This window comes from Bubalus kerabau, chromosome 19 (assembly GCF_029407905.1).
Source record: "Bubalus kerabau isolate K-KA32 ecotype Philippines breed swamp buffalo chromosome 19, PCC_UOA_SB_1v2, whole genome shotgun sequence".
Lineage (NCBI taxonomy): Eukaryota > Metazoa > Chordata > Mammalia > Artiodactyla > Bovidae > Bubalus > Bubalus kerabau.
This window is the reverse complement of record NC_073642.1, coordinates 67773855-67797443: the sequence shown is the minus strand read 5'-3', so window position 1 is coordinate 67797443 and position 23589 is coordinate 67773855. Positions and strand designations below refer to the sequence as shown.

At 56.3% G+C, this 23589-nt stretch overlaps 1 protein-coding gene and 1 long non-coding RNA gene across 4 annotated transcripts in view; one reads left to right on the top strand and one right to left on the bottom strand.

The window, feature by feature from the left end:
• Window positions 1-1575: 1575 nt before the first annotated feature.
• TECPR2 (tectonin beta-propeller repeat containing 2) overlaps window positions 1576-23589 on the bottom strand; it is a 102518-nt gene continuing 80504 nt past the window's right edge. For 2 of the 3 annotated variants that reach the window (XM_055556451.1, XM_055556452.1), the window contains exons 18-20: window positions 5637-5778; window positions 5178-5327; window positions 1576-4884 (exon numbers count right to left, since the gene is read on the bottom strand). In XM_055556451.1, coding sequence (XP_055412426.1) covers window positions 4733-4884; window positions 5178-5327; window positions 5637-5778 — 444 coding nt within the window. In that variant the 3' untranslated portion in view covers window positions 1576-4732. Of the gene's footprint in view, window positions 4885-5177; window positions 5328-5636; window positions 5779-8466; window positions 8591-23589 lie in introns of those variants that run through there. The other variant, XM_055556453.1, reaches the window with a different exon arrangement.
• On the top strand, window positions 6086-21971 carry LOC129634318 (uncharacterized). Its single transcript, XR_008705553.1, has 3 exons — window positions 6086-6639; window positions 6963-15714; window positions 20838-21971. It is a non-coding gene; the product is annotated as an uncharacterized LOC129634318 (long non-coding RNA).

The following is a 23589-nucleotide window of genomic DNA, read 5'->3' as shown; positions in this document are numbered from 1 at the left end:
CAGGGAGCTGTGGGAAGGCCGAGGACACCCTGAGGAAGCAGAGTGGGGCCTGATTCCTGGCGCAGCTTCCGCGGAGCCTGGGGTGCCTGGCTCAGGGCGCCCTGGTGTGAGTACAGAGAACCTGGAGCCCGGCGCAGGGCGGAGACGCCTCGGGGTTATCTGGCTGCTGCTGCTGGCCGGCACGAGGGTGGCTGGGCCCTGGTGCTTGTCTTATCGCTCCCCGGGGTGCTCCAGCTCCCGCAGGGGCCCCTCCCCAGCCCCATCACCACCGCCACCCTGGCGATGAACCTGGCGGCCTGGAGGGGGCCAGAGGCAGCAGGGAGATGCGGCTCTCGGCTGTTGGCAGGTGGCCTTGGTGGCTTCTCACAGGCAACAGCTCTGCCTGGAGCAAGGCCCACGACTCTGGGGCAGAATTCCTCTGTTCACTTCCTTCATTCCACGGACCTTGTCTAAGGAAACCTGGCATCGGCCAGATTGCCTCCAGCATGCCCACCCCTGGGCCTGGTGAACTCCCAAACAGGAGCGCTCTGGGGCCAGAATCTGGGCACCCCAGATGCCTGTCGGGGAGGTGCTATGACTTGTTCCTGGAGCCTGGAAGGGTCACACAGCCCTGAACCGCGCCCCGCTTCGGGGGTGGTGACACAAGCCCGCACTGGGGCCTTACTTCACCTCCCCGTGTGCTGGCTTCTCCCATCACTACCTCGATTTCCCCGCTGATTCCCTTTCCTCCCGATTTCAGCCTTCAAATAGTGTACTGAGAGCAGTTTTCCCCAGTCCTGTGCAGAACAAGGATGCCTCCTGAAAGGCAAATGTGGAGGCGTGCTTGGGAAAGGCGGTGCAGAACCAGCTTCTGCTCCAGGAGACCGAGTGGATGAGGGGACCGGCTTTGTCCCACTCGGTTTTAAAAATTGAGGCATGACTGACGTGTACTAAATGCAGACTTCAGTTGTGTGGTTTGAGGAGTTAGCCCCCCGCAAGTACATGTGTAACCATCCCTGTCAAGTCAGAGGTGAAGAGATTTCTCTCTCCAGTGTTCTGTTTTGGCAGTGCCTTGTGGCTTGGGGGTATCTTAGTTTTCCCCCCAGGGATGGAACCTGTGCCCTGGCAGTGGAAGCTCGGAGTCCTGCACCCCTAACCACTGGACTGCCAGGGGACTCCTGTATCTTCAGTGATTTTTTAAAAAGAATTTCTGCTTATAGATGCAGGCTCATGGCAGAACACTCAGACTGTGCTGGGAAATCCAGGGCAGGATGGATCAGAGCCCTGCCTGCGCAGCTCCCGAGTAAAGGGGCCGCCTGCCTGCGGGCCCCCCACCAGGCGACTGCTGCGCGCCTTTTGGTGTATTCTGGTCTTTTCTATGCACTCATATACATATGCTAAAATTTTTTTCTATGCTTATTTCTTACGTACAGATTTGCCATCAGATCAAATTGAGTATTTAAAAACTTACTGTAGAATAAGCATTTCCATATGTTGTAAAACATTGTGTAAAACAGCCTCTGGTGTTTATTTTGTGATTATTTAATTCAACTAGTGTTGGTATGATAAGGAGTTGATGTTTGAGAGGACTGAGTCTTTAAAATGTAAATTTTATTTATTTTTGGAATAAATAATACATTTACATGGCTCAAATTCAAAAGATACAAAAAGGTACACACTACAGGCGACCACCAGCCACCAAGGCCAGCTGCGTGTGTAGTGTCTGCCCCGCCTGTGTCCCCTGGAATTACTATGAAAGGTTTCAAACCCACCAGAAGTTAGAAGAGAGCAACGCAAACACGTGTGTCATCTTCCTCTCTGTACGAAGTCCTACAAAACCATGTTCTCCTTACCACGCCCAAGAGATTTAGCAATGATACAGTCAAACTGCCTGAGAGACTGCTCGGCACAGATTTCCTCCCGGGCACACGGTTTTAACAGCTGCATACTGTTTCACGAGAGGAATGTTCCCAAATGTCAGCTGCTGTTGGTCAGCTGTTTTTAGTGTTTCACAATTACTACGGATGCTGCCCCTGTACACCTGACTTAGGGTTTGTTCTTGAGGACAGGTTTCTAGAAGTAGGGATTTCAGGGTGTGAGGGCTGTAAGGCTGTTACCAGCTCCACGTGCACCCTGGGGGCTCAGAAGGCAGTGCCCTTTCACCTCTGTCCACAGGTGCATCTCAGCTGTTCCTCTGACTTGCTGCAATTGTTTCCCCTTTTATTTATTTTTTAAAATGTACAAGATCGTTATAATTTGAGGAAATCAATTGAGGAAATAATATACTATTTTCCTCTGACTTTTCCCACCGCTTTGGGGTTTAGAAAGCACTTGCCATCCAGAAGTCAGTTACTGTCCTTTGCCCCCTAGTTTTAAGGTTCTCTCGTCCACTTGGTATCTGCTTCACCGGAGCGGTTAGGCTGAGGTCCATGCCAGCTCGCAGTCGCCTCCCCCCTCCATTTGGCTAACTCCCCATGGTTGGTCCTTGCTGGGCCGCTAATGTCACTGCCCTCCCACCCACGGCCTGCTTCATTCGGGCCCGTCATCACTCAGCACCGCTCACCTGTTTCTTCCCAGCACAGGCCTGGAGCCCCTGGAGCTGGGTCCAGTCCCAGCGCGCTCTGCTGCCTTGAGCAACTTACTTCCCCTCGCTGGGTCTCACCGGAGCCCCAGTGAGCTGGGAGACCCTCAGAGCACATCTGTGGGCACAAACGTTATTTTATGGAGTCTTCCCTGCCTCCCCCAACAGAAAGAACCCCAGTGGGGAGTTTGACAAATGGAGAGAAAGCCGTAAATGCCTTGGAGAGGACTGATGTCTTTGCATGGTGTCTGTGGCTTTCCCTCGGCAACATCAGCCACGCCTTCCCGGTCAAGCTTTCACAGAAGTCTTCCATAAAGCCTGGCCAGGTCTTGACCGAATCTGACGTGTCTCATTCGGGTTGTTTGCTGGCACGCGGCTGGCCGTCCTGCTGTGTCGTGAACACGATCTTTCTCCACATGCTGGTTTCCACCAGGGCACTTCTGGTATCTGGTTTTGGGTCGTGGGTGGAGACTAGGCCTGTGGTCTTGCCCCCAGGGGCACCTCTGGAGTGACATTCCCCCAGGACCACCCCTGGGCACACCCTCCTGGTGGGGGGGCTGGGCTGGGAACACCAGCAGCAGAGTCCCGGTGGCATGGGCGGGAACGGCCTGCACGAGTGCCACTCAGGGCAGCTTTTCCCCTTCAGACGTCAGACTGGACTGGGTTGGGGTGGGGGTGGGAAGAGGTCAAGTTTATTGCACTGTCTCAAAGCACAACTGAGAAACCAGAAAGGAAACTTGTACAAAGCACTGAAGCTACAAGTCACTGGAAAGTATCAAACCAGATGGGGGCTCATTGCACTGAAGTCCCGCGGGTTCAGCAGAGCTCTGCCAAGCGGGGAGAGGAGCTGGGCAAGGCACAGCGGGTGCGGGACAGGGGCCTCCGCTGTCGGAACGCGTGAAGCGCTCTGTCGGGGTGAGGGGTGAGGTGCAGGCGGGCACTGCGGCTTCTCGTCCTCCTGGCTGGCTGGGTCCTGTCACAGAGCGCATCTTACTGCTTTTCACCTGTGGCCCAGGGGCTCTTGGACACAGTTGCCTAGTAGAAAATAGGCTTCGAGTAACAGGGCCCCACGCCAAGGGCAGGCTAAAAAAAGCAGCTCAGCAGAACTCCTGCCGGGCGGCGGGGCTGCCTCTCAGAGCCAGGTGACGTGAGTGGGCCCCGTGGGGCGAGGCCACGGACTGAAGTCTGACGTGGCCACACGCAGCAACGGACCACACAGGCACCAGCTGCGGCCCTGTGAGGGCATCTACCCTCCCGAGGTGGATGCCTGCTGACGGAGGCTGCCCCGCCCGGGAGGACACGCAGCGGAGAACAGCGCGGGCTCAGGACAGACCACGTGAAGGGGCGAGAGACCTTCCACTGGGTCCAGAAAATACATTTCAAACTTGTAAGATCGGATTTCAGATGAGGTATCTCAGGTAGGTTTGTAATACAACAGAAAAGGCCATCACTAGGAGGTTCACCCTCTGAGGGTGCCCGAGTTTCTGCGATGCCCCAGCAGCGCGGGCTGAGTGTCACTGAGACGTTCCTACGTCACGGCGGGGCTCAGGCCCCGCGGCCGCTCCGCCGCCTGGGATTCACGCGCACACGTCGGGTTTCGTTCGCCCACCGGCCTTTATTGTTCCAGCGGAGCTGTGTGTCTGCCGGGGCGGGCCTGGCCCCAAGGCGGGGTCGGGGGTGGAGGGGGGCGGTGTGCGTGTGCATGTGCCGTGTGCGTGCGTGTAGCCCCGTCCTGGCACAGCTGGCTCCCCATCCGGCGCGTCCGCGGGGAACGAGTGCCGGGACCGCGTCTGAGAGAGGAGGTGAGGGCGCCTGATGGAGGCGGGGCCCCGGCGGGAGCGGGCAGCGCTGACCCGGGCTGGGGGCGGCCGGTGCTGAGGCGGCGGCGGCGGCGCAGCGGGGACTATTGCAACCGCAGCAGCCGCCGGCCCCACCCGGGACGGCCTCCGCAGGAGTCCAGAGGCCCTGCTGCTGCCGTGACGGCTCGGACCCTCGGCCGAGGCTGTGGGTTCTGGGACGAGACACAGACGAACACGGATGAAAGCAAAGTGGGCCGTCCGACCTGGCTTAGACGTGTCTGACGGGGGCTGGCGAGGTGTGTCCGGGGCGAGTGACTATGAAGCCGACTGTGTCCCCACTCGGGGCCCGGCGTCTGCCCTCCCGGGGGCACCTTCAGATGACCTCCCATTCGTCCTCCAGGTCCTCAGGGTGGGGGGTGGCGGCGTGGCTGCCCTGGGCCCCGTGCGAGTGGCTGAACGTCCTCGTCAGCCGCTGGAGGAGGTAGCCGGGTGGGCCCACTGCCCACAGCTCATCTGACGCGGTCACTGCAGGAACAAGAGCCGGCCACACACTGTTACTCCCCAGCCGGGGCTCCACGTCTGCAGGCACTGCCTAGGGGTGGCCCCAGGCACCCCTCAACGTGCACCGTGGCCACCTTGGCCTTCCAGTGGGCAGGCCCGTGGCCCGTCTTCCTGGGAGACCCTGGCAGAGTCCGGGTGCTGGGCACCCCTCAGGCGTGATGCTGGGATGGGTCTCGTTTGGGAGAACCAGCCTAGTGGGAGCAGCCCCCTGAGAGGCCCCCTGCACCACCCACGGTGCCCCGGTACCCAGCACCTGCCTGTAACACACGTCACGTTCCCAGGGATCTTCTTCCAGTAGTCCCCGGTAGGGTTCTTGTCGGTGACGCCGTACCGGCGGGCGAGGTCCCCGTTGGGGCACCGGGCCCACACGGTCCTGGCACTCAGGGCCAGCTGGCAGGCCTGCAGCCCTGCAGGCAAACAGGGCGTGTGACTGTCCTCAGACCCGGGGTGCAGAAGGGGTGGGACGACCCTCCCCGAGAGCCTGCTCTCCCCCGGGCACAGGGCAGGAGCCCCAGGAAAGGACGCCCTGTCGGCAGGGCAGGCACGGCTGTGAGCCTCGGACCAGAGGCCCCCAGAAATGACTGTCCCACAAGGAACACCAGGGACCAGGAGCCGGCGCTCTGCTGGTGGGGTCCCACCCTGGGGCGATGGGGTAGACGCCTGCTGTCAGCGGTCTGACGAGCCCTGTGTGGCTGCCGCCTGCCCGGCGCTGCTACCTGGCACATGCTCCCAGTCGGTCCCCACTGGCATCTCCTCGGTGATCCCAGCTCGGACATGCACATTCCACCTGCTGTCCAGGGCCCACAGCATCTGGTCGTCGGGGCTGCAGTGGACGCTGACCAAGGTGACCCCGGCAGGCTGGAAGTAGGGAAGGAGATGGGGGTGTGTGATCGCAGGGGGCAGTCCCCCCCAGCCCACGGCAGCCCGCCACGGCGGGAGCAGCAGGCACAGGGGCAGCCCTGAGGGGATAGAGGCGCCTGGCAGACTCAGACCAAGGGACGTCCTCCCAAACACGGAGCCTGACTCTCCAGCGGCCGCCTGTCCCAGGCCCAGCGGTGGGCCGGGTGATGAGAAGGGAGGGGTGCCGGCAGAAGACGTGTTGAGTCCAGGGCTGGGGAGGGGGGTGTGAGGCATGCAGGCGGGGACAGACATCGGGGGACACTGGGGAGGGAGGTGGCGGGGGTCTGGCCTCTGAGGGCACTCACAGCGTCATGGCTGGAGAGCGCACACGTGGCCCTGTGTGGGCGTGACTCTGGGTGAGTCCATCAGAGTTCACCAGTACCTGCCCCTAAGTTTGCTTTATTTTTTTGGCTGCACTGTGCTGCATATGGAACTTCCCTGACCAGGGAGCGAACCTGCAGCCCCTGCAGTGGAAGCGTGGTCTTAACCACTGGGTCAGCAGGGAAGTCCGCTGCCTCTACGTTTTCTGTTGGTTTAAAGATTTCAAAGTGAAAGCTTAATCTTAGGTAAAAGTCACCGAAAAATGCACTTGCTGTCGAGTGTGTTGGGACAGAGGGCCTCTGGGCAGGAGGCAGGTGACCCCATCTGGGAGCTCGATCTAAGAGGGCGGTGGTCTGGGGAGGAGGCTGAGGCGGGGTCTGGGAGGTGGGCCTCCTCATTCACGCCCCAAGCCCCTCTCTTCTGCCACTTGTCAGGCCGATGGGGCCGGGCCGGCTGTGCGGAGCTGCCAAGAGCATCGCAGGGCCCAAGAGCTGGCAGGTGAGGCGGCCAGAGACCCTTGCCATACCCCATCCCACAGAGGGCTCGGGGAGGGGATGCTCACGCCGCAGAGCAGGCCTGAGCGGAGACGGTGGGGCTGCATCCTCACGGCGCTCCGAGAGTACCAGGCCCACTGACACCCAGGAACCCCGAGCCGGCCACTGTGGGCACAAGCTGGCCGCTGTGGGCACGAGCTGACCACAGCCTGCAGCACTCTGTCTGTGAGGTGCGATCAGAGCTCCGGGGCCGGGAGCTGAGGCGCACCCTAAACCCTCTCAGTTGAGAACGTCAACAGTAAAAGGGCCTTTGCTTTCCCGTGTCAGGTGGGGCCATGAGCTCCTCGGTCCCACTGGGACAGGGGTCTGTGCCCAGCCCTGGAATCCCGTCTGTCACTTCTTGGACCAAAAGAAGAACGCGACGTCAGCATCGAGGAGGCAGGGCTGAGCCTGGTCTGGAGGGGCGTGAAGTCTGCAGTGTGGACGTCCTGAGGAGGGAGAGAACGCATGCCCCCGAGGCTCCACTGTGGTGAGGCAGGGAGGAGCTGTCCACGCTGGACTCTGCCCACACCCCAGACCCAGACTCCTGAGAGGTAACAGCTGTCAACTGTGGTCAGAAGCCACGGACTTTCAGGGCCACGTGTTGTGGATGAGCAGAACATGGAGAGACAGATGGGAAGGCTGGGCTGGGGTGAGGGGACCAGGAAAGGGAGGGGGCGAGGGCTGGGGAGGAGGGCGGGAGGAGGGAGGGGGGAACACCCCCACCTCCCCCAGCCCTCTGCCCTCCGCCCTTGGGCTCCCCGACCCCCTGGACTGCTCTGCACTATCTCAGAACCCCTTGGCCCTTGCCCCGCTGCCCGTCAGCAGCCTTCCCAGGGCACTGTGAGCCCACAGCACAGGTGTGGGACGGGCCCCCGCCACCTGGAGAGCCAGGCAGACAGTCCTCAGCAGCATGCCTGTCTCCTTCCAGGCCTGCCCCTCGCCCGCAAGGTCAGCTGGAGCCCACCCTGCTCAAGTGCCTCCCCACGAAGCTCCCTCCCTGCCTCTTCATTCTCCTATTAAAGTGACCAACCCAGACAGTGCATTAAAAAGCAGGGACATCGCTGTGCCGACGAACGTCTGTCTAGTCAGAGCTATGGTTTTCCCAGTAGTCATGTACAGATGTGAGAGTTGGACCATAAAGAAGGCTGAGCGCTGGAGAATTGATGCTTTCAAACTGTGGTGCTGGAGAAGGCTTTTTTCTCCTTAAATGAAAACCATTACTCCAGGTGTCGCAAGCCATTTACAACACTTAGGGAAAACCATTTACTCCATGTGTCTAAGGACACAGTAGGGGTGGCGGCTGCTCCCCACACCCCGGTCACCACACAGGGGGTCCCGTCCCAGAATATGCAGGTCCCCCACGGCTTCCCCCATGGCCTCTGGCCTCAGTCAGTTGGTCGATCACGGGGCCCAGCACAAGGAGGGCGGTGGGCCGGGTCCCGAGCACCCGCGGGCCGAGAGGAGAAGCCTGGCAGTGCCCCCGCCGTCACTGCTGCCTGTTTCTCTTCCCGGCGCTTTAAATCCTCCTGTGGCACCTTGACCGGAACAGATGGTGACGGCATCCTGTGGCCGTAGGCCCGCCGGCTCTCTCTCGGAGGTTCTGGGTGGGCCTCTGCGTGCTCAGAGCAGACTCCCATGGCGTCTCCTTCCGGGGCGCCCGGTCCTCCCCCATGGCTTCTGTGGACACCTGCGGGCTGGGCCTCTGCTTTTCCTTGGTCTATCAAAGCGGGGGTCTGCAGGGTGAGGGGACACGTCACCAGGTGCTCCTCCCGGTCCCTGCTGTCCCGAGCGCCTCTGTGCAGCCCTCCACCGGGCACTGGGACATGTCCTGTGCTCAGCCAGGATCTGGAACGGTGGGTCGTGGCACTCTAGGACGTGGGGGTCCAGTAGGTGACCGGAAGCGGAAGGCCTGCCTGCAGAAGGAGCAGATGTGTCCGTGCAGAGAATGCTGGTGGTGCTCACAGTCTTCCAGGGCGCCAAGCACCCGGCAGCAGCTGGCCGCCCGACAGGTGAACTCAGCACGCGGGGCCTCTCAGGCTCCCCAGCCGCCCGCGTGAACACATCCTGGAGGCTGAGGTGCCTCTGCACGCCCCTGTTCTTGAAGAACGTGTGCTCCCGGCCAGGGGTCCCACTGCGCGGGCAGTGGCTTGGCCATTCCAGGTGCCCCCACCAGGCGGGCAGGCAGCACCTGCGTTGCCCTGCATGCCAGCATCCACAAACTGGCTGGGGCAGGACTGGAGAAAACTCTTGAGAGTCCCTTGGACAGCAAGGAGGTCAAACCAGTCAATCCTAAAGGAAATCAACCCTGAATATTCATTGGAAGGACTGGTGCTGAAGCTGAAGCTCCAGTACTTTGGTTGACTCATTTGAAAAGATGTGAAGAGCCGACTCATTTGAAAAGACCCTGATGCTGGGAAAGACTGAAGGCAGGAGGAGAAGGGGACGACAGAGGATGAGATTGTTGGATGGCATCACCGACTTAATGGACATGAGTTTGAGCAAGCTCTGGGAGTTGGTGATGGACAGGGAGGCCTGGTGTGCTGCAGTCCATGGGGTTGCCAAGAGTTGGATATGGCTTAACAACTGAACCACAAAAGTGTCTTCAACAAACACCCCTCACCCTACCTGCACACCACAGCCAGGACGCCCAGGGAGGCATCTCAAAGGCCGCTCTCTGGGTGGCCTGGTGTGAGCAGCCTGTTGAGAACCAGAACGTGGACAGCCTCTCCAGGGCTCTGAGATTGGAGGTGTTCAGACAGAGGTTTGGAAACACATCCGAGGGCAGATGGCAAGAAACGACGTGATGAATAAGAGGGCCTCTCAGCTGAATCGAGGACTCAGCGCAGGTCCGACGGGCACACCGCCCCCGCCTCCAGGAGAAGAGGGGTTAAGCTGCAGGCAGCAGCAGGAAGACAGACACCTGCCCAGGGAGAGTCCACAAAGCACATGCACCTCTGCCGCCTGCCCCGAGAGCTCCTGAACACGGCCCAGCACCGGCTCCGGTGACCTGACTCCCGCAGTCAGACAGCCAGAGTGCCAAGAAGGGCTGGACAGGAGATGGCTGGGAAGACTGCTCTCCCATGAGCTGGCCATCTCAAACTGGGAGGCTCATTCCTACTGAGCCCCGAGGAAGATGAGTAAGACCACAGTGGTTCTCAAAGCTTGGAATCCCCGGGACTCGTGCGGGGACCTTTCACACCAGCTCTCCAGGTGATGTGGGCTGCAGCCTTCTGTAAAAACCACTCTGCTGCTCTATGGCGCAGAAGCAGGCAAGGCAGTACTACTCAAAGCCATCTACACGTCTCAATGCTGTCCCTGTCGGAATCCCCAGCTAGCGTTCTCAGAGAAAGGAAAAGCTGATCCTAAAACTCGCATGCAATTGCAAGGGACCCTGAACAGCCAAAACAATCTCGGAGAAGAACACAGTTGGGGATTTCCCTGGTCGTCCAGGCAAGAATCTGCCTAGCATTGCAGGAGACAGAGATTCAATCCTGGTTGGAGAACTAGGATCCCACATGGTGTGGAGCAACTAAGCCCGTGTGCCAGAGCTACTGAGCCCACACGCGGCACCTAGTCTGTGCGCCTCAACGCAAGATCCTGTGTGATGCGACGAAGACCTGACACAGCCAAACAGATAAAATTAAGTATTAAAAAAAGAATACACTTGGAATTTCAAAACTATTATAAAACCATGGTGATTAAACAGTGTGATACATAAGAAAAGACATGTAAATCAATGGAACGGTATTGAGAATTCAGAAATAAATCCATATGGTCAAGTGACTTTTGACAAGGTTGCCAAGATTATTCAGTAAAAAGAAGTCTTCAGCAAATGGTGCTGGGATGACTAGATAGCAAGTGCATAGCAAAATGAGGCTGCAGCTTCACTTAACACCGTATATAAAAATAACCTGAAACGTATCAAAGATAAATATAAGAGCTAAATCTCATAATGGTTTCTTAGATAGGCACCAATAACAAAAAAGATAAACTGAACTTCATCAAAATTAAAAATTTTTGTACATCAAAGGACACCATCAAGAAAGTGAAAAAACCAACATATAGGAGAAATTTCTCCTGATAAGGGTCTAGTATCCAGAGTAAAGAACTCTTAAAATTCAACAAAAAAATAAAACCCAACAACAAAAAGGCAAATAACTGAATTTTTAAAAGGGCAAAGGACGTGAGTGGACTTTTCTTCAAAGATGTACAGATGGCCAACAAAGACGTGAAAAGGGGCTGAATGTCATCAGTCACCAGGGACATGTAAGTGAAACCACAATGAGGTTTCACTTCACACTTGATAGGATGGCTAAAAAAGTATTAGTAAGGATATGGAGAAACACGAACTCCCATATATGTTGCTGGGGAGGTAAAACGGTGCAGCTGCTGTGGAAGACACTTTGGTAGTTCCTCCAAAGGTTAAACGCAGAATTCCCACGGGACCCAGAAATCCCACTCCTAGATACACACCTGGAGAAGTGGAGCAGATGTTCCCAAAGAGCTACACCAGTGTTCATGGCAACTTTCTTCACAATAGCCCCAAAGTGGAGACAACACAAATGTGTGCCCACTGATGAGCAGGGGGCAGAGTGTGGCCTGAGCCACACGATGGAGGGCATTCAGCAACAGAGACAAAGGAGGCGCTGACACCGATAAGGCATGGATGAGCCTCGAGAAGAGGATGCTCGGTGCAAGAAGCCAATCGCGAAGGCCACGTGTTGCGTGACTCCTTGTACAGAAACACCCAGGAGAGGGAAATGAACACGGAGAGAGGCACGTGCATGCCTGTCGGGGGCTGGGGGGCAGGAGGACTTCACTGGGCACAGGGCGCCTCTGGGACGATGACGCTGTCCCGTAACACGTAGTGACCGAGATCACACAACGTAGTGAACGTGCCGAATGTCACAGACGGGAAGTCTTACGTATGTGTATTTTACCACAATTTTTTAAAAAACAGAAGGCAGACAGGCCTCGGTTGTAACCACGTGCCATCATTATGCGGAAAGTCACGACTGGGGGAGACTGCGTAAAGGTGCGCAGGGTCTCTGGTTCTTACAGAGCCTGTGAGTCTGCAGTCACCGCAATCAACATTTCAATGGGGAAAAGCAACAGGCAGCCTTGAATTTTGGTTTATTCCTATTCAAAACCACAAAAATGAAAAAAGAGAAAAGAAGGATGCTGTTTTATAAAATGGGGTAAATAAGGAATTTAAGATTTAAAAATCATTTGGAAATGCTAAAAAAAAACACACAAAAAAACCCATGTATAATCTTGGTGTGCTTCCAAAGACTGGGACAGAAAGTGTGTGTTTGTGCATGTGAGTGTGTGTGGGTGTCCGCCTGCTCCTTAGTTTTAAGTGCCCTTTAAAGAGCAGCTTCAGGGCGAGTGATGGGGAGGGGCCACACCCGCTTTCTGGAAGCACCCAGATTACAGCCACCAACATGCTCTGATGTTTACAAATCAAAGGAGCTGCTCAGGCCCATCAACACCTCAAGCTGCTGTCCCATGTTCTCAAAAGATAAACACTCATCACTAATCATTACCAACAAGTAACACATTTTATTTACTCCAAGTCATCAATGTTACAGGACAAGCCATTACTCTTTCCTAGAATTTATTTTATACACTGAGATCCTGACTAGACACGACACTGAGGTGTCGTGAAGTTCTCAGTGACAGACTGTTCCCAAACCAGGACTCCAAAGGTCCTGCCGTTGTGTGCCCCGACTTGGGGCCCGGGGTGACTGCTCTCAGGTGAAGGGGTTCATAATAATTGCCAAGTGCAGATAAAATACTTCTGAGCCTCAAGAACATGTACTAGAAGTGTGACGGGTTCTGTGTTCCCTGCCATCCAGTTACATACAGTACTTGTCAACCTGGCTCCGAGCTTCTCATCTAGTAGATGTCCCAAGAATTTGGATGATAGCTGTTAAGTTAGTTGTGGTAAGACCACACACTCTGAAGACATACAGACAGCCAAAAAGCACGTGAAAAGATACCCAACACCACTGATTATGAGAGAAATGCAAATGAAAACTACTGTGAGGTACCACATCATACCTGTCAGAATGGCCATCGTCAAAAAACCTACGAACAACAAATGCTGGAAGAGAGTGGAGAGAAAGGAACCCTCCCACAGTTGTGGGAATGTACACTGGTGTAGGCACTATGGAGAGTAGTGTGGAGGTTCCTTTAAAAAACTAAAATTGGAGCTGCGATATGATCCAGCAATCCCACTCCTGGGCATATACCTGGAGAAAACCATGATTCAAAAGGATGCGTGCACGCCAAAGTCCACTGCGGTGCTGTTTCCAACAGCCAGGACACGGACGCCACCCAGATGTCCACCGACGAAGGCATAGATCAAGAAGATGTGCTACATATACACAATGGGATATTACTCAGCCATAAAAAAGACCAAAATAATGCCTTTTGCAGCAACGTGAATGGACCTAGAGACTGTCATACTGAGTGAAGGGAGTCAGACAGAGAAAGACAAATTTCCTATGGTACTGCTTATGCGTGGGATCTAAAAAAAGAGGTACAGATGAACTTAGTTACAAAACAGAAGTACAGTCACAGATGTAGGAAACAAATTTATAGTTGCCAAGGGCATAGGTAGGGAGGGATATAAGGGAAATTGGGATTGACCCATACACACTACTATATATAAAATAGGTAACTAATAAGAACTTCCTGCTGTTGAGCACAAGAACTCTGCTCCATACTCTGTAATGGCCTATATGGGAAAAGAATCTTAAAAACAAAAAGAGTGCACATATGAATAACTGACTCAGTTTGCTGCACACCTGAAACCAACACAACGCTGCAAATCAGCTGCACTCCAGTGAGGGTCGAACAAAAACAGACCACGCGCTCACAGGAGAAACGAAAGACAGTGCAGAGAGGAAGCTGATGGCCCTGGTCCCCGCCTCTCTGCTGGGGGCCAGAAGCAGAGAGAGGGCTCCCCCACAGGTCCTCCACCCTTTGCTCTGCCATCTTCATCAGCGCTGGTTTTCTACCCCATTTCACGAGACTGCCAGCTCGGGGCCTGGCGGTGTGGCCTGACGGCCTCAGGGGCCTCGAGCCCACCCAGCTGTGGGCCTGGCTGACACCACAGGCTGCGGTCCCTGCCATCTGCAGGGCACCCCTGCCCCTGTGCCCTCCCCGAGCAGCAGCCCCTTCTGGCCCCACGGCTGGCTGGGCCCCATGGCCCTGGCGCCCACAAACAGGCCTCCTGAAGGAGCCGCTGCCCCGTCTACCAGCCCAAGGGGACCCGTCCAGGCCCACCCCACAGGGCCTGCCCTAAGGGCACCCCCCCCACTCACTCCCCTCAAGGCTGGGTGGACTCAGAATCCATCATGCTTTTTCATTTTCACAGCCCTCAGAGCGCCACACATGGCTGGTGGCACAGAGTCTCTGCTCAAGAAACCCCCACATAACTGGCGTCTGGGGGACAGCAAGGCTTGGAACCCCCGGGAGGAGAGGGGCGTTAGCACCGCCTCTCTAGAGCACTCTGGCTGGTCTGAGCCAAGGGCTCGCCAAAACCAGCTTGGGGCTGGAAGGGCCCTAGGAGACCAGTTAAGCCCAACTCCCTCACATTCTGGGTCAGAAAATGGACAAAAACTCAGGCTGAGAAGTGAGGGTCCTGCCCATCTTCTAGAAACGAAGTGTCCAGGGCTCAGACCAGAGGGCTCCAAACTTCTGGCAGACTGGGCCTCTATTCCAAGGAACGAACACACATGTGTGCATCCACATGCTTCCCGCAGGCAGAATGTGAGTGTGCACGCGTGCTTCGCCACTTCAGTCGTGTCCGACTCTTCGCCACCCTGTGGACTGTAGCCCACCAGCTCCTCTGTCCACGGGATTCTCCAGGCAAGAATACTGGAGTGGGTGGCCATGCCCGCCTTCAGGGGATCTTCCTGACCCAGGGATCGAACCCGTGTCTCTTACATCTCCTGCACTGGCAGGCGGGTTCTTTACCACTAGCGCCACCTGGGAAGCCCAGCAATGTGAATAAATCCAGGCGTAAAGAAAAAAGTCAAAAATTCTACAGCCAGAATTTTATCTAGACAAATCACTCTGGTAGGGACTTCATGTGACCTTGGATAAAGTTCACGTGAAGGAATATTTCGGGGACACAGAGGTGAATGAACCGGGAGCCTGCTGGGCACACAGACCCCACTGGGAAAGATGCTTCTGAAGAGAAACCCTGACCCCTCACGGCAGCCAGTCATGCTTTCCTTCCCCTGCAGGCTCCCCCTCCCTCAATCCGAATGAACCTCGAGCCCACCTAACATCTGGGAGATGTGGTGAACTCTGCCTTTCCTGGAGGATGCGGGGTCTGGATTGAGCACCCCAAGGCAGTGGCAGGAAGCCCCAGGCTGCCAAGCCTCGGGCACATTCAGCCCCTGGCACGTGGCCCCGGGTTTCCGCCCTTCCTGAGTTCTGTCTGGTCACTTCAGTTCTTCTGTGCCTTCCCTGGAGCAGATCCCGTGCCGCCTCTCGTCTCCTCCTCCTTTCATGGGAGCCTGAACAGTGGACACTGGGGTGAACAGCCTGTATCTACATGCAGGGCCAGTGGGCTCTCAGCGTGCTCCCTGAGCATGCCCGGTCCTCCCTTCCTGGGCTCTGCGTCCTCAGCTGGCAGGGGCAGACAGCCCGCGGGGCTCCCCTGCCAGGTGTTCATGCTCCGGGGCTGGGGCATGGTGGTCCTGGCTGCCCTGGGGCCTGCCGGGCAGCCTGGGGGTGTCTTCCACCCGAGGCCCGCAGACCCCGCTCTGCACGCTGCCTTGGCCCCTGGGGCAGTCGTGTGGGAGCCACTCTGCTGTTAGTGTTAAAAGTATCTGGCTGAAGTCCAGGATTTTCTCTGGAGGGTGAGCCGCGCTGCTGAACTGCTGACCCAGCTGGGCGAAGCCACCAAATGCGGGCTCTGGACTGGAGCAAAGTTCCCGGCTTCTTTCTTCCTCTTGCTGCTGATGGCAAAGCCAGAGGGTGACGGGTGACTCCTGCCCCGGCACAACCTCGGAATCCAGTAAGATACAGCAGTTGCTAGCTGCTGGGGGACGTGCCAAGGAAAACACTCAGAAACAGGTTTCCTGGGCAGAGGTCACGTTCTGTTCCTCTTGAGTCGGGCTGGCAGGGGTGGCCGTGCCGGGGAGTGGACCGCAGCCTGCATGCTGGGTCAGCGAGCGCGCTGGCACTACTGTGCTCCGAGTCCGTGGAGACTTGACCCAGGCGCACTGGCCCAGGTGCTCAGAGGGCTTCTCACACTCAGCAGCGGAGCTGAGCGCCCCGTGCTGGGGGCCTGCTTGCCGGGAGAAGGCCGGGAGGGCAAGGCCCTGGGAGGGGCCTCCTGGGGGGCACTCACACACACCTGTCAGCCGGGACAGGGCCCATGGGCGTTTGTTTCAGCCTCTGGGTCGACGAGTTGAGAGATGGTGAGGGGACGGCTGCAAGGCTGGGGGGTCTGGCCGGGAGTCACAGCCCAACCCAGGAGGACGGGGTCTGAGGAGATGGAAGCTCAAAACAGCAGGTGTTCAAATGGAGCCACGGTGGGGTGGGGTGGGATATAAAGGCAGTTCTCAAAAAGTGTTTTTCCTCAAAATGGAGCTGTGCTGGCCAACGGCATGAGCCTCCATTCTTGGAGGTCTTATCCTGCCCTCGCAGGCGGCACTGCTGAGGGCATCAGAGGACCGCGTGTGTGACAGGAGCCCCCGACACCTCGACCCCACCCAGGGGTGCTTGAGGAGACAAAGAAGGGGCGCAGGAGGGGGCGTGTCCTTGGAGGGGCCCCAACTCCGCCAGTGGGGGAAGGGGCGTGCAATGCCCTGGTGCTCAGCGCGGGGCGGGGGTGCCAGCCGCCGAAGAGCTGTGACGCCCACAGCCTCCCGGGCAGTGGTCACCCCGTCCTCCCCTCTCACAGGAGTGTGGGGAGCCCAGGGGTGATGACGCAAGCAGAGCTCGGCCACACAATGCATGGGGCTGGGAGGCCGTGGATGAGCAGGAAGGGGCTCAGGAGCCGAGTGAAGCCCCCTGCCCCCAGCAAACCACGTGGCCCAACCACCATGGAGAGACCACCGTCAGCAAGCCTCACGCACGCTCATTCCCCACCCCACCCAGTACATAAGACCACCATTGTCTAAGGAAAGCTGTGTGGAGAGGACACAGGAGAGACAGGAGGCAGCAGCTCAAGGGACATGGGGTCTCGGCCCGGCAAGAAACTTCAAAACATCCTCGGAGGGCCTCCCTGGTGGCGCAGTGGATCAGAGTCCACCTGTCAACACGGGGGACACAGGTTCAATTCCTGGTCTGGGAAGATCCCACATGCTGCGGAACCACTAAGCCTAGGAGCCGCGAGTACGGACCCCGTGCTCCGGAGCCGGGATGCTGCGAGTATGGGGCCTGCGCTCCGGAGCCCGGGAGCTGCGAGTACGGAGCCCACGCTCGAGGGCTCCATACTGTGCAACAAGAGAAGCCCCCGAAATCAGAAGCCTGTGCGCCACGACTACAGGGTAGCCCCCCCTCACCCCAAGGAGAGAAAGCCCTAGGACAGCAATAAAGGTCTGTGCTGCGCTCAGTCACTTCAGTCCTGTCCGACTCTGTGAGTCCCCATGGACCGTAGCCTGCCAGGCTCCTCTGTCCATGGGATTCTCCAGGCAAGAATACTGGAGTGGGTTGCCACATTCTCCTCCAGGGGATCCTCTTATCTCTTATGTCTCCTGCATTGGCAGGCGGGTTCTTTACCAGTCAGTGGTGCCACCTGGAAAGCCCCAACAAAGACCTAGCAGAATCAAAAAATCAAAGAAAGGAAAAAACATCCTTGAGGGCAAGAGAAGACTCAACAACTGTGAATCAGCAACAGGAGTGTCCAGAAATTGAAATATAATCACAGAGGGAATTTTCCGGTGGCCCGGGGGTTAAGAGTCAGCGCTTTTACTGCCAAGGGCCTGGCTTAACCCCTGGTTGGGGAACTAAGATCCCACAAATCATACAGCGTGTGGAGGAAAAGAAAAGTATATACAAACATATTTTAACATTTACATATGTATATTATATACATACATATTTTAACAGAAATAACCCCTGGAGTCCGCCGCAAACTCCCCAGGCCAAAAGTCGAGTTCCCCGGAAAATGAGCCAGAGGCCCTCGACAGGCTCCTTGGGCAGCTGATGTTTCTCCTGTGTCCTCCCCTGCAGAGGGGCTCACTGGGCCAGACTTAGGACTCACTGCCGAGAAGAACGAGAAATTGATGTCTCAACAGGCTCAGACAGTGCCCCATAGAGGGATTGCAGGATGAAGAAAATGGGATAAAAGTATAAGAGAAAGAAAATAGGAGAGAAAAGGTAAGAAAAGCAGCGCCCTGGCACAAAAGCAAGATGCCCAGGAAGAGCACCTGTGGGGTGGGAGAATGGGGTCGGGGGTCGGGCAGAGGCCTGGAGGAGATGCGAGCATAAGCCAACACAAGCACGGGATATATCCCAGAACAAAGGCCACGAGCTCCAGGCTGGAAGGCTTCCTGGCACAAAGACTCAAACAGACTCCCCCAGGCACATACTACTCTCTACTCCCAAGACACTGGGAACAAGGAGATCTCACAAACTTCCAGGGAGAAAACACAGGTCAGGTAGCAAGGATCGAGTATCAGAATGGCTTCAGACATCTCGAAAGGAATACTGGACGCCAGGAGATGATGAAGAAAACCTACAGATTCTAAAGGAAAATGATTTCCAACCTAGATTGCTAAACTCAAGACAAGGTCAAGGACGAACGTGAGCAAAGACTTTCACACATGCAATGTCTCCAAAAGTTACCTCTACAAACCTTTCTCAGGAACTGACCAGAGGAGAAACTCCACCACAGCAGCGACAGGCAGAGGAAGACACAGGATCCAGAAGAGAAGAGATCCCACACACCAGCAAGACAAAGGGAGACCCCAGGAGGACAGAGCGGCAGGCCAGACTGCAGCTGGTCAGGGTGTCCAGGGAGACAACTCCAAGAAGGGGATGGAACCGATGTGTCTGGGCGTATGGAGGGGAAATGGACTCAGCTGGTGGGGAAACACTGAGGCTGAATACGCAAACCATAGAGAAAACCAGATGGAAAAACAAGACAACGCTCAAGCCCAAGGAAAACAGTCACGCAGATAAGAAAATGGGGTGCAGTTCACTGCCAGCTCAGCTCCGAAGGGTATGTGCCCCACTGCAGCACCGTAGTGCTGGGAGGAGGTAGGTGGGGAGGCAGGGCAGATGGTTGGGGGGAGAGGCACCCCCCGCTTCCAGCAGGAGTCAAATGAAGACCCCAGGGCTAGAAGCATGGAGACACAGATTCCTATGAAGCTATTTAGGGAGACGAAGCTAAGAGACAGTTGTTCTCCTGAGCGGGGACCGTAAGGGGACATGAGGTGCTTGTGGCCCACCGGGTAGAGCCGGCTGACTGGTGAGCTGTGCTTACCTGTGCGCACAGCACTGCCCCCGCGGCTGAGGAGGAGAGGCCCCCCGCCATACCCTCCCGTGCGCCTGTCCCAGGCACCTGCGTGCAGACAGCTGGGGTGCCGTCCGGCAGTGTGCACACACACGCCACGCTGCCTGGGCGAGCCCTTGCGGCTCAGCCGCAGAGCTGGCAGGGGCACATGGGGGCAGCCGGCCTCGTCACCGGGAGAAGCCTGGGCCCCAGCACAGACAGGCTTCTGTGCCCAGACATTTGGGGTCCGGGTTACCACACCCCTCCCCCCAGCGCAGTGATCTCACAGACGTGCGCTCCGGATCCAGGGGACCAGGCCGAAGAGTCTGGCAGCTCCGCAGGACGTCCTCACCCAGAGCCATCATGCCGGCCACCCAGGACGCCGGCTGCCCCTGGAGTCTGCTGAGGACTCTTCAGGCCGACAGTCAAGTTCCCCGGAACCTAGGCCCTCGCCACCCCATGTTTCTCCTGCGTCCTCCTCTGCAGAGCGTCTCGCTGGGCAAGACTCAGGACTCAGCGCTGAGAAGAACAAGAAACTGATGCCTCAACAGGCTCAGACAGTGCCCAGCTTCGAACCGTCCCTAGCAACAAGCCATCCTACCCAACACACCACGGAGCAGCGCCTTTCCCTGCTCAGAAACACTGGCCAGACCAATTTCTTGCTGCTGACTGGAAATGCACCCTGGCTCTGCGAGTTCAAGGCCGATTTCATCCACAGAAGCCGCAGCTGGCAAGCAACCCTCAGTGACCTGGGTTTCCTTCCTGGCTGGGACCCTGGCCTACCCCGCTCTGCCTGAGGTCGCTTATCACTTCCCTCCCTCAGAGGCAGCCCCCGCCCCCACCCCCCAGCACAGCTCAGTGCATGGTTCTGCATTCATTTAAACATTTTTACTGTTTGATACAAGTTTTTTTTTGGCTGTGCCCCATGGCTTGTGGGATCTTAGTTCCCCGGCCAGGAATTGAACCCGTGCCCCCTGCAGCGGAAGCATGGTGTCCTTCAGTTCAGTTCAGTTGCTCAGTTCGTGTCTGACTCTTTGCGACCCCATGAATTGCAGCACGCCAGGCCTCCCTGTCCATCACCAACTCCCGGACAGTCAAACTCATGTCCATCGAGTGGGTGATGCCATCCAGCCATCTCATCCTCTCTCGTCCCCTTCTCCTCCTGCCCCCAATCCCTCCCATCATCAGGGTCTTTTCCAGTGAGTCAGCTCTTCGCATGAGGTGCCAAAGTACTGGAGTTTCAGCTTCAGCATCAGTCCTTCCAATGTGTCTTAACCACTCATAATTAGTATAACTGCAGACTCTTCACAAGAGCGGGGTGGGCACCACCCGGCTTCATTCCCCACACGTGGTCTCTGAACTGGACACTGTCATATAAACAGCAGCACAAGAGCTTTGGGACATTTCTGATTATTTTCCAAGGTGGACTCTCGTTAGCAGACGATTCAGTTAGGAACTAAGGACTTACTCCGTAAGTAATTAAGTTCACTGCAAGATATTCACAGAACAGAAGTAAATTACAGGCGGGAGAGCATTCAGCCACAAGAGCACAGTGAAGCTGTCACCCCAAAATGAAGCTACCATTTTGCTGGATGTCTTTATGGACTTTTTCAGTGTACATGTCCTTTTTTTTTTTTTCACACAAAAATAGAATCATCAGACAGACTTTGGTAACTGACACTTTTATTCAACAGTGTGCTGTGAGTGTTTCTCCGTGGGAAGCAAGATTCCTCCTCGCTGCCCGTGTCTGGCAGAACTTGCCTCAGCCCTCACGGCAAACCCCCAGCCACGTCCTCAAGGAGCACAGGCCTCCGAGACACCAGGCATGGAACTCACAACGTTCTCCTCTCTTACTCTTTTATAATTTATCTTGGGCCGTGCTGGGGCTTTGTGGCCATGCAGGTTTTCTCTCATGGTGGTGGCTCCTGGGACTGCGGAGGGCAGGCTCTAGGCTCCCGGGCTCCGGAGCACAGACTCAGCAGCTGTGGCACATGGCTCAGCTCCCCTGAAGCACGTGGGACCTTCTTGGCCCAGGGACTGAACATGAGTCTTCTGCTTTGGCAGGAGGATTCTTAACCACTGAGCCACGAGGGAAGCCCTTCTCTTTCTGTTATTAAAAACCAGGGACTGTCAGATGCGATGGTGTCCCAAGCTTGGCACGCGGAGCTCCGAGCTTCCCATCCCAGGATGCCGTGTGGTGTTCCTGTGCAATGTCGCTCACTGGGCTGTGTGGAGGGATTTAGCCCATGGTGCCCCAGATGCGGTGAGAGGAATCTGGTTTAATTACCCCAAGGCCTTGTACTTTGATGTCAAGAGGGAACATGAGTCTTCAGAACACCCCAAGACTCTTGGAAGCAGGCACCAGGTTGGACCTGCAGAGCTTGGCTTTGGGGTGTGGGTACCACCTCCTTCTGCCATCTTGTCCCCGCCTGAGTGACCTACGCCAGGCATGAGGGGGCGGTGGTGGTGGTGGAGCTGCATCCAGGGATGCCCACGCACCCTGGCTGGTAGTAGAGAGGGTGAAGACTGCTTTCCCTGTGAGGTCCCAGCCGGGCAGGGTCCCCTCTCACTCTAACGCCTCTCTGAAGCAAGCCTACTGCCCCGAGCTGTGAACTTCTCTGAGATCTGGTTGTGTCAAGTAGCATCAACCTCCATCCCCACCGGCACCACCTGTGAGCATGACATTCTCGTGGGATTTCCTGTTACCATGCTTGCATGTTTGTTTTTTTAGTTGTTGTTCATATAACTAAAAATACCTACAGTAGTTGAATTTAAAGTAAGTTTTCACCATTTGCCAGTCACATGAGTCTTGATTTTGCTGGTCTCTCTCTTTTCCAGACAAAGCTGTAATCCACGCCAAGTAAACGACCCCGGAGCCCGGCTGGAGCCACCCACCTTGGGAGGCCTGGACACCGGGCATGTTGAGGAGGAGCAGGGACTGCCCAGAGCTGGGGCGGGGAGGAGGGCGGGGAGGCCCTCTGAAGGCAGCGGTGGGCCAGTGCCGGCAGGGGCACTCGGTGCCCACGGTGCTGTGGCGCCACACCATCAGCTGTGCTGCTGTGGGGGCACCGCTAGTGTGCAAGAAAACGCTCCCACCAAAGCAGCAAGCTCCAAAGAAACTATGCTGAACACAACTATAAATATTTTTTCCAAATCCTTCCAAATGTTAGCAAGTCTGAAAACTCAGTCATTTGTTTTGAGTACTTGGTTAAAACTTCACCCCAAAACTACTGCAGGAGGGAGGTGCTCCCAGAAGAGAGAGCAGGACGCAGAGACAGGGAAACTGCTGCTGGTTCCAGAAGGCCCCTGCAGCCGCACCGCTCTGTGCCCTGTCAGGCCTGTTGTGGCCTCCACAGACTAGCTGCACACACATCCTACCTGGAGATCAGGATGCTCATGCCCAGGAGTAAATAAAACGGAGCAGAGAGAGGTCGATTATGATCAAAACACAGAAACCCCATCCACATTCTAATACCTGCATTCAACCAAACCATCCCGACTTTCTAAACCATTTTACAAGGCCTCGTACCATCCCCACTCTGCCACTGGACTAGTCTTCTCAGGAACTTCTGCAACTTGAAGATTAATCTGAAATTCAATTTAAAGGCAGGCTTTGTCCTAAAGCCCCGCCTGGGGGGCCACCGGCCGAGCCTGTGGCACACTGCCTGGACTCGGCGCTCTGCGGCTCCTGCAGTCAGTAGGCGGCCCAGGCCTTGGTCCTCAGCAGAGCGTGGAAGAGCGTAGCAAAAGGCCTGTGCAAGCCTAAAGCCTGGTTTTCCCCACAGGAACCAGTTCTGTAGCTACAAGCTCAATGTGCACTTCTCCTACAGCACACTGAAAGCTACTAAGAGAATGTGGTCCATTCAACGGAAGTGCCCGAAACAGTTAATGCTGAACAGCCCACTGAGCAGTCACTACTTTACTCAGAGTACAGCTCTGAGGCCCTTTCATTTGAATTTGTTCTATTTTGGCATTTTCTTGGGCGAAGCCTTCATCAACCCACAGTCAATAGTTAGTTACAGTTAAAGTGAAAGGCGCTCAGTTGTGTCTGACTCTTTGCGACCCCATGGACTATACAGTTCATGGAATTCTCTGGGCCAGAACACTGGAGTGGGTAGCCTTTCCTTTCTCCAGGGGACCTTCCCAACCCAGGGATTGAACCCAGGTCTCCCACATTGCAGGCGGATTCTTTACCAACTGAGCCAAAAGGAAAGCCCAAGAATAGTGGAGTGGGTAACCTATCCCTTCTCCAGCGAATCGTCCCAACCCAGGTATCGAACCGGGGTCTCCTGCATTGCAGGCGGATTCTTTACCAACTAAGCTATCAGGGAAGCCCACGGTCAATACAGCACTCCAAGTAAAGCTTACGTCCCCCCATTTTAGCTTTGCTTCCTAGAGGCTTTTCCAGAATCTAGATGCTGAAAGAAGAGGAGCTTATGATTTCAC